At 43.6% G+C, this 11,596-nt stretch overlaps 1 protein-coding gene across 1 annotated transcript; it reads right to left on the bottom strand.

The window, feature by feature from the left end:
• Nucleotides 1–480: 480 nt before the first annotated feature.
• On the bottom strand, nt 481–10,748 carry dnajc9 (DnaJ (Hsp40) homolog, subfamily C, member 9). Its single transcript, XM_061968475.1, has 5 exons — nt 10,408–10,748; nt 3,641–3,781; nt 968–1,222; nt 796–897; nt 481–730 (listed from the first exon to the last, which is right to left on the bottom strand). Exons 1-5 carry the CDS (start codon nt 10,579–10,581, stop codon nt 617–619), a joined length of 786 nt encoding a protein of 261 aa, XP_061824459.1. The 5' UTR covers nt 10,582–10,748; the 3' UTR covers nt 481–616.
• Between the last annotated feature and the right edge of the window lie 848 nt (nt 10,749–11,596).

The raw sequence follows: 11,596 nt of genomic DNA on the forward strand, positions 1-11,596 counted from the left end.
GAACCACAATATTAATAACAGAAAGAAACAACCCTTTTGTGTGAATGAGTGTAAATGGGGGAGGGAGGTTTTTTGGGTTGGTGCACTAATTGTAAGTGTATCTTGTGTTTTTTATGTTGATTTAAAAAAAAACAAAAAAAACGATACCGATAATTTCCGATATTACATTTTAATGCATTTATCGGCAGGCCGATATTATCGGACATCTCTAGAAATAATCCTAAATGAAATACAATGACTTAGTTTATATTATTGTATATACTAGGTCATATTATTATTTATCAGTTGAGTCGGTCCATAGGTTGCCTGTAGGGATTTTTAATGTCCAGCAGATGTCAGTATTTAGTGACACAGTTTTGCAATGTGTCGAAACGCTTCATGACGCCTCATCAACCCATCACTACACTGCAGGAATGTAGCAGCACAGTGTGTCAAATACGGCCGCAAAATTATTGCACAAAAGTTGGAAAAATGCAGATTTTGAGCAAGAATATTAACTTTATTGTTCTATGATGATAAAAAAAAACAAGACAAAAGTGCAAATATATCGTGAACAAGAGATGAAGTCTCAAACAAACAATTAAAATGAACAGGCATTAACTAATGTTGACACAGCTCACTTCTTCTTTCCTTTTAGTGATTTTTGGGATTTTCCTTTTTTTTTGCAGTACTTGGCCTCCAGGCCGGACAGGAAACCATCGAAGCTCTCCACTCTGGACTTTTGTCTTTGCTGCAAAGTATGAAATGGAGGTTTTAAATGGAGAAAAGCTAGCACAGAACACAAGTTAATGTTACCTGGATCATCATCGCCAGACCATTGTCTTCCATGTCCAGCCCGACCTCGTCCAGCCCGAGCTCTCTCTGCAGCTCCTCGGCTTCCTGTTTCTCTCTGTCAGCCTAGGAGGGTGTCAATCACATCATTGAGGAACCTGAACATACATTCTTTTGTTTGTTCCGAGTGCCTCACCCTCCTCTTCCGAGCCCTGCTCTTCTTATTGCTCTCCTTAGTGAAGGCGGAAAACTCCGGGACCTCCTTGCTCCGGATGGCGTCCCAGATGATGTCACACAGCCTGGGCTCCTCTTCCTGGGAGCTGAAGAAGGCACACTCCATGATGATGTCCAAGTCTCCCTGGTGCTGCGTGTACAGCTTGAGTAAGTCTCCCTTCTCCTCGTCAGAGCCCTTGTATTTCCTCTCGAAGTCGATGATTTTCTGCCGGCTGATCTAGGGGACAGACAGACAGACCAGATTGTTGTAGTGTCCGTCTCTCATCCACAGTCCAACATCCAGGATTCCTTTAAAGCAGGGGTGTCAAACTACTTTGCATTGAGGGCCACGTTGCAGTTTTGGCTGCCCTCAGAGGGCCGGCCGCTTGTAACATTCATAAAAGAAACATACACGTATAAGGATTAGCCGCATGATATTGCCATTTGATTAGTAAATGTATATCCATCCATCCATCCATCTTCTTACGCTTATCCGAGGTCGGGTCGCGGGGGCAGCAGCCTAAGCAGGGAAGCCCAGACTTCCCTCTCCCCAGCCACTTCGTCCAGCTTCTCCCGGGGGATCCCGAGGCGTTCCCAGGCCAGCCGGGAGACATAGTCTTCCCAACGTGTCCTGGGTCTTCCCCGTGGCCTCCAACCGGTCGGACGTGCCCGAAACACCTCCCTAGAGAGGCGTTCGGGTGGCATCCTGACCAGATGCCCGAACCACCTCATCTGGCTCCTCTCGATGTGGAGGAGCAGCGGCTTTACTTTGAGCTCCCCCCGAATGACAGAGCTTCTCACCCTATCTCTAAGGGAGAGACCCGCCACCCGGCGGAGGAAACTCATTTCGGCCGCTTGTACCCGTGATCTTGTCCTTTCAGTCATAACCCAAAGCTCATGACCATAGGTGAGGATGGGAACGTAGATCGACCGGTAAATTGAGAGCTTTGCCTTCCGGCTCAGCTCCTTCTTCACCACAACGGATCGATACAGCGTCCGCATTACTGAAGACGCCGCACCGATCCGCCTGTCGATCTCACGATCCACTCTTCCCCCACTCGTGAACAAGACTCCGAGGTACTTGAACTCCTCCACTTGGGGCAAGATCTCCTCCCCAACCCGAAGATGGCATTCCACCCTTTTCCGGGCGAGAACCATGGACTCAGACTTGGAGGTGCTGATTCTCATCTCAGTCGCTTCACACTCAGCTGCGAACCGATCCAGTGAGAGCTGAAGATCCTGGCCAGATGAAGCCATCAGGACCACATCATCTGCAAAAAGCAGAGACCTAATCCTGCAGCCACCAAACCAGATCCCCTCAACGCCTTGACTGCGCCTAGAAATTCTGTCCATAAAAGTTATGAACAGAATCGGTGACAAAGGGCATCCTTGGCGGAGTCCAACCCTCACTGGAAACGTGTCCGACTTACTGCCGGCAATGCGGACCAAGCTCTGACACTGATCATACAGGGAGCGGACCGCCAAAATCAGACAGTCCGTTACCCCATACTCTCTGAGCACTCCCCACAGGACTTCCCGAGGGACACGGTCGAATGCCTTCTCCAAGTCCACAAAACACATGTAGACTGGTTGGGCAAACTCCCATGCACCCTCAAGGACCCTGCCAAGAGTATAGAGCTGGTCCACAGTTCCACGACCAGGACGAAAACCACACTGTTCCTCCTGAATCCGAGGTTCGACTATCCGGCGTAGCCTCCTCTCCAGTACACCTGAATAGACCTTACCGGGAAGGCTGAGGAGTGTGATCCCACGATAGTTAGAACACACCCTCCGGTTCCCCTTCTTAAAGAGAGGAACCACCACCCCGGTCTGCCAATCCAGAGGTACCGCCCGCGGATCTCATCCACCCCCGGGGCCTTGCCACCGAGGAGCTATTTAACTACCTCAGCAACCTCAGCCCCAGAAATAGAAGAGCCCACCACAGATTCCCCAGGCACTGCTTCCTCATAGGAAGACGTGTTGGTGGGATTGAGGAGGTCTTCGAAGTATTCCCTCCACCGATCCACAACATCCGCAGTCGAGGTCAGCAGAACACCATCCCCACCATACACGGTGTTGATGGTGTAAATGTATATTTAACCTACATCTAAGAAAAAAAAACATCTGTGGATTTTGCGGTCCAAAAAATGGCAGAAATTTACCATAACATTTACAGTAGAATGGTCACACTCAGGACAAAAAAAACTAATTTTTTTTTTTAAACTGGAAAAATTCCCGGCTTTACCGAAATTCCTGGAATTCCTTAACACCATTTCTCAATTAAAAATGTTACATTTCTCTACTGATTTGAAAAATTCCAACACGAACCCTTTCATCTCATCCAGAACATTCAAGTCTTTCAACATTTTCCAAAAAATGCCTGCTTTTCCCGAAATTCCCATGAAATTCCCATTGGAATGAAAGGGACATTTTTCAAAGTTCCACAATTCCCACATTTTTCCTCCAATTCAAACCGTCCCAACTCCAAAATGTCAGTATTTCCAAGAATTCCCAGTTTTCAGGGACATTTTACCATGAATTGATTAAGGTGGACTTCGACTTAAACAAGTGGAAAAACTTATTGGGGTGTTACCATTTAGTGGTGAATTGTACCCCCTGGGGCCTTGAGTTTGACACCTGTGCTTTAAAGACTTACCTTGGGGAAGATCAGCCTCCAGTAGTCGCTCCAGCAGCGGTCCTGACTCAGAGCATCCGACTCTTCACACACCAAGCCCTGCTCGTCATAAATGGCCCTCTGCTCCTCGTCGCTCAGCACGGCATACACCTTTCCTAACAACTGCAAGAGCACATGACAAACAGGTGAGCACGTGCTTTTTGGTCCTTCAGTTGCCAGTAATGCGTTCTAGCAAACTTAAAACATCATCCAAAGACTGTTGCCATTAATGTGGATATACTATGATGCGTTCTAGCAAACTTAAAACATTATCCAAAGACTGTCACAAACATTTGTTTAAATAAATACGTTTTTTAAATGCAGACAGATTACGCAGCTTTCAAGACTATGTACTTAACGAAGTGCCCAGTGTTGCTTAAGCCTGCACTAAATGTGTGTTTTGCAGGGTTAAACTAAACATGTTAATATTCAGGTTAAATAATAAAGTCACAAACATTTGTTTAAATAAATACACAGAAAGATTACTGCAGCTGTCAAGACTATGTACTTAATGAAGTGCCCAGTGTTAGAGATGCGCGGATAGGCAAATATTTCATCCGCAACCGCATCAGAAAGTCGTCAACCATCCGCCATCCACCCGATGTAACGTTTGATCAGAACTGCACCCGCCCGCCATCCGCCCGCACCCGCCCGTTATATCTAATATAGACGATGCAAGGCATTAGTGAGGCACCTGCCAACTACTCCGGTTTTCCCGTAATTCGTACGGTTTTCATCAACCTATTCCGGGTTACGGGTGCAGTGATAAAAAATACGGTTTTTCATTAATTTAAAAAAAAAAAAAGGGTGAAAACTACGCGAATTGCACCTAGTGCAGACAAGATTTTTCGATTGGACACGGAAGAATTAGCGATGTAAAAGACCACTTTGGAACAAAAAAACACAAGTCTAATGCCGTTGCTAGCGATACAAGTGGAACACTTTCAACGTTTTTCGTCGCCCAAACAGATTCTTTGGATGTGATAAATGCCGAAGTTTTATTTACGGAGGCAATAATTGAGCATGGACTTCCAATCGCACTGGCTGATCACATGGGACAGTTAAATGTTTGTAATGCAACCTTTAAAAATCATTACGCGGTGATCGCGGTCCCAAAAATAAACTTTTCTTGCATGATAATGTCCAGAAAAATTCGCTTTATATTACTATAGAGTCCTTTTAACGAATGAGTTTGATGGTTTATCACAAACCTTAAATGAAAGAAGTCCTTTGTTCTCCTGCACCATGCGCTTTGGCCTTGCTTCGTGTTTGGTGCGCAATCCTGTCGGCTGTATTTCACAGCACGACATACTGTTAAAAGTGTTTATACTATTTATGCTTTCAAGTCCAAGTTGAAGAAATCTTGTTAAATGTTGACAGCATAACTACCAAAATACAGAAGTATGTCCTTAATATTTTTGCAGTGCTATTTCTGTTGAAAAGTTCAAATGATTACATTAGAGATGTGATGTGCCACTTTTCAAGTGTCTGATGGCTTCAATTAATTTTCATTAATTTTTCATATTTTGAATTCTTTTGAAAGGCTTACAAAAAAACTACATTTGAATTGTAATTCCATGCTATTGACAGGACTATTAACTTTAATGAAGTTAGCTTACCATGTTTACAGTATGATAATTGTGATAGAAATGTGAATTTTAGGCACAGAATATTTTTTACAATTGAACAAGGCAGTAGATTATACAAGCTTGGACAGAAAGTTAATAATGACACCAATTTTTTTTTTTAATGGAATTGTTTAGTACTGTTTTACCATTTGTTTACTGTAAAAAGTGTTTATACTTTCAATTAACAAATTGAAGTCTTGTGAAAGGTTGACAGGATAACTGGCATTAACTGTCAAAATAATTTCAAACTATTGAAGTTAGCTTACAGAATAAACATGCCAATCAACCCATATGATTTTTGCTGTAATATTTTTGTTTTGAAAAGTCACTGTGACTGATAGAAAAGTGATGGTTTTAGCAACATTTTAACCTGTCTGAATGCTAATAATCATTTTGCGTCGGGGGGCGAAGCCCTGAACCCTCCACCAGGACTTTGTCCTGGACCTACCGGGGCCTGCGGCCCTTGGACCCTGGCTACTAGGTTTTTCTGATTTCAAAAGTTGGCAGGTATGGTGAGGTTATAAAGCTTTTGCCTGTTAAAGAAAGGAGACCGATCCAATGCAGCACAGACATTCGCGTGCCACGCTGTCACGGCCCAGACGCACACCAGTGCGCAATCATATGGGAGCCGCGCTGAGCGCACCTCCAAGCGCGTCTCGCTGCCGGCGACGGCCGGGTATGGGCCCGACGCTCCATCGCCATCCATTTTCAGGGCTAGTTGATTCGGCAGGTGGGTTGTTACACACTCCTTAGCGGGTTCCGACTTCCATGGCCACCGTCCTGCTCTCTATATAAACCAGGGTGAGCCCCACCCCTTTCGTGAGCGCACTGCGCACGGAGTGACCCCTGTTACGAGCCCCCGGCAACAGGGGTGGCAGGCAGGTAAGCTGCGCGGACGGGGCACGCGGAGTGACCCCTGTTACGAGCCCCCGGCCACGGGGGTGGCGGGCAGGTAAGCTGCTTACCTGCTGCGCGTGACGCTGGCCGCAGCGAAAGCGGACGAGGCGGGGTGTCGGTGCGGTGGGCGCGGTGGTGACCCTGGATGTGCGTCGGGCCCTTCTCGCGGATCGCCTCAGCTACGGCTCCCGGTGGGGCCCTCTCGGGGGAAGGGGGCCTCGGTCCCGGACCCCGGCGAGGCGTCCCTTCTCCGCTCCGTAAAAGTGTCCATCTCTTTTTCTTTTTTTTTTCTTCTGTTGTGGCATATGCTGCAGGTGCCTGCTCGTTTTTCGTATGTGGGTAACAACATTTAACTATGTATATATATTTACCAATTGGTTTAACTGCCACCCGCCTGAATCTATTTAAAATCTAATTTTTTTTTTATTTCAACCGCCCGACCCGACCCGACCCGCGGATAAAATCTAATTTTTTTAAATTTAATTTCATCCGCGGTTGTGCCCGCAAACCGCGCATCTCTAGTACCTAATGAAGTGCCCAGTGTTGCTTAAACCTGCACTAAATGTGCGTTTTGCAGGGTTAAACATGTTAATATTCAGGTTAGAATATAAAAGTCACTTTGCAGGGTTAAACATGTTAATATTCAGTAGGGCTGCAGCTAACGATTATTTTTCTATCGATTAATCTATAGATTATTTTTCCGATTAATCGGTTAATCTATAGATTATTTTTTTCGATTAATCTATAGATTATTTTTCCTTTTACCGATTATTTTTTTTATTTAAAATGAAGAGGAAAAAATAAATGTAGGCCAGTTTTTTCAAAAGGCATGGCTTTTATTTACAAAAAAAAAAAAGTATGGCCACTCAGTCAACATTGACAACAACATGACAAAATATTCTGTAACAATGTAAACATTTAAAACTTTTAACAAAATTAAAAGTAGCTTATTTGCTTTTTAATGTGCAAATATAAAAGTAAACATCCAGTGCAAATCTTAATATTCTGGAATAGTATAAGCATTTAAAAAGTAAAAGTATTGCTTATTTTGCTTTAAAATGTGCAAAAATAAAGATAAACATCCAATACAAAAAAGTGCAAAACGGAAATATTCTGTAACAAGTGTAAACATTTCAACAAAAGTAAAAGTATTGCTTATTTGCTAAAATGTGCAAAAATAAAGCTAAACATCCAATACAAAAAAATGTACAGTGTAAACATTTCAACAAAAGTAAAAGTATTGCTTATTTTGCTTAATAACACAACAATGATAGTATGATTAAAGTGAAAGTTAATTGTTGGTTTGTACATAGTATATGTAACTTAATGTTGTAAAAGGTATTTGCACAACTAATTAACGTTAGCGTTTGTGACACGTCTTGTGCCGTGGGGTTCTTTCAGGACCGACAGACTGAACGCCAGACGGCTTTGCCAGGTTTACAATCTTTTCATTTTACACAAAGTCTTTTCTCTTCCAACTCTTTTCTCTTTTCTTTCCTCGCTTTTCAGCTCCTCTTCCTCGCTCGCTCGTCGTCCCCTGTCTCTTGCGGCGTCGCTCCCGGCGCGCCCCGCCGCCGCCTCTCCACAGCGTTAAAGAGGAGCGCGTCTTTGTAAACACTGAACAGGCACGCCAAACGCGCCTCTCAGAGCGAAACGGTGCTTTAGTTTATGAATTTACAACGCAGATACAAATGACACATTCATGTTTTTGTGTAATGACAACGTATACGCACGCGGACGATTGACTTGTTGATGGTGATGGCAAGAACGCTGTCGGGGGTTTTCTTTTCAAATGTTCGTTCATAGCCGTTGTGCTGCTATGATAGGCCATTTCCGCTCGACACAGTGTGCATACAACAACATTATTAGGCCGTTTATTGAAATACTCCCACACTTTTGACGACTTTTGGCGTGCTTTTTTCCCCTCGCTCGCATCGTCTGCTTTGCGCTCCGCCATGACAGTAGTGTGACGTAAATATGCGACGCGCCGACGCACAAAAACGGCGTCGACGTATTTACGTAACCGATGACGTCGACTACGTCGACGCGTCGTTTCAGCCTTAATATTCAGGCTAGAATATAAAAGTCACTTGCTAAACATCCAATACAAAAAAGTGTACAGTGTAAACATTTCAACAAAAGTAAAAGTATTGCTTATTTTGCTTAATAACACAACAATGATAGTATGATTAAAGTGAAAGTTAATTGTTGGTTTGTACATAGTATATGTAACTGTTAATGTTGTAAAAGGTATTTGCACAACTAATTAACGTTAGCGTTTGTGACACGTCTTTGTGCCGTGGGGTTCTTTCAGGACCGACAGACTGAACGCCAGACGGCTTTGCCAGGTTTACAATCTTTTAATTTTACACAAAGTCTTTTCTCTTCCAACTCTTTTCTCTTTTCTTTCCTCGCTTTTCAGCTCCTCTTCCTCGCTCGCTCGTCGTCCCCCGTCTCTTGCGGCGTCGCTCCCGGCGCGCCCCGCCTCGCCGCTCGCTCGCCGCCGCCGCCTCTCCACAGCGTTAAAGAGGAGCGCGTCTTTGTAAACACTGAACAGGCACGCCAAACGCGCCTCTCAGAGCAAACGGTGCTTTAGTTTATGAATTTACAACGCAGATACAAATGACACATTCATGTTTTTGTGTAATGATGACAACGTATACGCACGCGGACGATTGACTTGTTGATGGTGATGGCAAGAACGCTGTCGGGGGTTTTCTTTTCAAATGTTCGTTCATAGCCGTTGTGCTGCTATGATAGGCCATTTCCGCTCGACACAGTGTGCATACAACAACATTATTAGGCCGTTTATTGAAATACTCCCACACTTTTGACGACTTTTGGCGTGCTTTTTTCCCCTCGCTCGCATCGTCTCCTTTGCGCTCCGCCATGACAGTAGTGTGACGTAAATATGCGACGCGCCGACGCACAAAAACGGCGTCGACGTATTTTTTATGTAACCGATGACGTCGACGCGTCGTTTCAGCCTTAATATTCAGGCTAGAATATAAAAGTCACTTGCTAAACATCCAATACAAAAAAATGTACAGTGTAAACATTTCAACAAAAGTAAAAGTATTGCTTATTTTGCTTAATAACACAACAATGATAGTATGATTAAAGTGAAAGTTAATTGTTGGTTTGTACATAGTATATGTAACTGTTAATGTTGTAAAAGGTATTTGCACAACTAATTAACGTTAGCGTTTGTGACACGTCTTGTGCCGTGGGGTTCTTTCAGGACCGACAGACTGAACGCCAGACGGCTTTGCCAGGTTTACAATCTTTTCATTTTACACAAAGTCTTTTCTCTTCCAACTCTTTTCTCTTTTCTTTCCTCGCTTTTCAGCTCCTCTTCCTCGCTCGCTCGTCGTCCCCTGTCTCTTGCGGCGTCGCTCCCGGCGCGCCCCGCCTCGCCGCTCGCTCGCCGCCTCTCCACAGCGTTAAAGAGGAGCGCGTCTTTGTCAACACTGAACAGGCACGCCAAACGCGCCTCTCAGAGCAAACGGTGCTTTAGTTTATGAATTTACAACGCAGATACAAATGACACATTCATGTTTTTGTGTAATGATGACAACGTATACGCACGCGGACGATTGACTTGTTGATGGTGATGGCAAGAACGCTGTCGGGGGTTTTCTTTTCAAATGTTCGTTCATAGCCGTTGTGCTGCTATGATAGGCCATTTCCGCTCGACACAGTGTGCATACAACAACATTATTAGGCCGTTTATTGAAATACTCCCACACTTTTGACGACTTTTGGCGTGCTTTTTTCCCCTCGCTCGCATCGTCTGCTTTGCGCTCCGCCATGACAGTAGTGTGACGTAAATATGCGACGCGCCGACGCACAAAAACGGCGTCGACGTATTTACGTAACCGATGACGTCGACTACGTCGACGCGTCGTTTCAGCCTTAATATTCAGGCTAGAATATAAAAGTCACTTTGCAGGGTTAAACATGTTACTATTCAGGTTAGAATATAAAAGTCACTTTGCAGGGTTAAACATGTTAGAATATAAAAGTCACTTTGCAGGGTTAAACATGTTAATATTCAGGCTAGAATATAAAAGTCACTTAGCAGGGTTAAACATGTTAAAATTCAGGTTAGAATATAAAAGTCAGTTCGCAGTGGACTCTCAGAAGTAGCAACAAGACTGTGTAGTTGAGGCTATGAAGCTCGTAGCTATGAAGTGTATGTGCAGGCTGGAAGAGCGAGTTTACCTGGAACTTCTCAGTGGCATGGGGGTCTTCAGGTGCGCGGTCCGGGTGCACCTTCAGAGACAACTTGTAGTAGCCTCTGCGGATCTCTGCCTCCGTGGCCTCCTTGTTGACGCCGAGCACCTCGTACAAGCCCCCCGCCTTCAACAGCTCCTGACACCGCTCCAGCAAACCCATCCTGTCGACGCTTGGCTTCGTTACTCTCTCCTAAATGAGTTCGATAATGTCAGTTTGTAACCTTCTTTGTCTTCACATTGACTCCAGTCCTCCTGCGACTCTTGTTGTGTGGACACTTTTGGCGCGCTCGTCTGTCACACACATCCGCTTATACACGAACGTGCTGACGTAATAGTCATACGTAATCTTCTATTGGTTACAGCGACCTTTGACGTCATGTAGACGCGACATACCCTCTTTTGACGGATTTCTTAAATTTATTTTTATAAACCTTTATTTGTAATAAGCAACATTTACATACAAGCAAAAAAAAATAAAATTAAAACAAGTACAAAAATTGTGCAAAACAGCGCCAGGGGTTGCAAACTATATAAAGTAACTAAAATAGAATGCAAAACATTTTACATGTTTGATTGATTAATTGAAGCTTTTATTAGTAGATTGCACAGTTCAGTACATATTCCGTACAATTGACCACTAAATGGTAACACCTCAATAAGTTTTTACACTTGTTTAAGTCGGGGTCACACAAGTTCCATAAATAATCCAAATTTGGAGCTCACCATCATAGTTTTCACAGCTTCACAGGTAAAAAAAAAAGCTTTTTAAAGGCTAGAAAACAGGTCGGGTATTGAGAATCTTACATTTATGAATATATAACTTAGCCCAGTGTTTTTCAACCACTGTGCCGTGGCCATACTTGCCAACCTTGAGACCTCCGATTTCGGGAGGTGGGGGGTGGGGGTGGGCGTGGTCGGGGGTGGGGCGGGGGTCGTGGTTGGGGGCGTGGTTAAGATATATATATATATATATATATATATATATATATATATATATATATATATATATATATATATATATATAAGAAATACTTGACTTTCAGTGAATTCTAGCTATATATATATATATATATATATATATATATATATATATATATATATATATATATATATATATATATATATATATATGTCTTAATAAGGTTATCCAAAAAATAGTGCTCGATACCGTAGTA

Source organism: Nerophis lumbriciformis, linkage group LG02 (genome assembly GCF_033978685.3).
Source record: "Nerophis lumbriciformis linkage group LG02, RoL_Nlum_v2.1, whole genome shotgun sequence".
Classification (NCBI taxonomy): domain Eukaryota; kingdom Metazoa; phylum Chordata; class Actinopteri; order Syngnathiformes; family Syngnathidae; genus Nerophis; species Nerophis lumbriciformis.

What these genes read in the sequence shown, in the direction of transcription:
- dnajc9 (XM_061968475.1), bottom strand. Translation starts at nt 10,581, where the DNA reads ATGGGTTTGCTGGAGCGGTGTCAGGAGCTGTTGAAGGCGGGGGGCTTG. An exon ending in GGAGGCTGATCTTCCCCAAG is followed by an intron (nt 1,223 to 3,640) that starts GTAAGTCTTTAA and finishes TCTGTCCCCTAG; the next exon opens with ATCAGCCGGCAGAAAATCAT. An exon ending in GTCTGGCGATGATGATCCAG is followed by an intron (nt 731 to 795) that starts GTAACATTAACT and finishes CATACTTTGCAG; the next exon opens with CAAAGACAAAAGTCCAGAGT.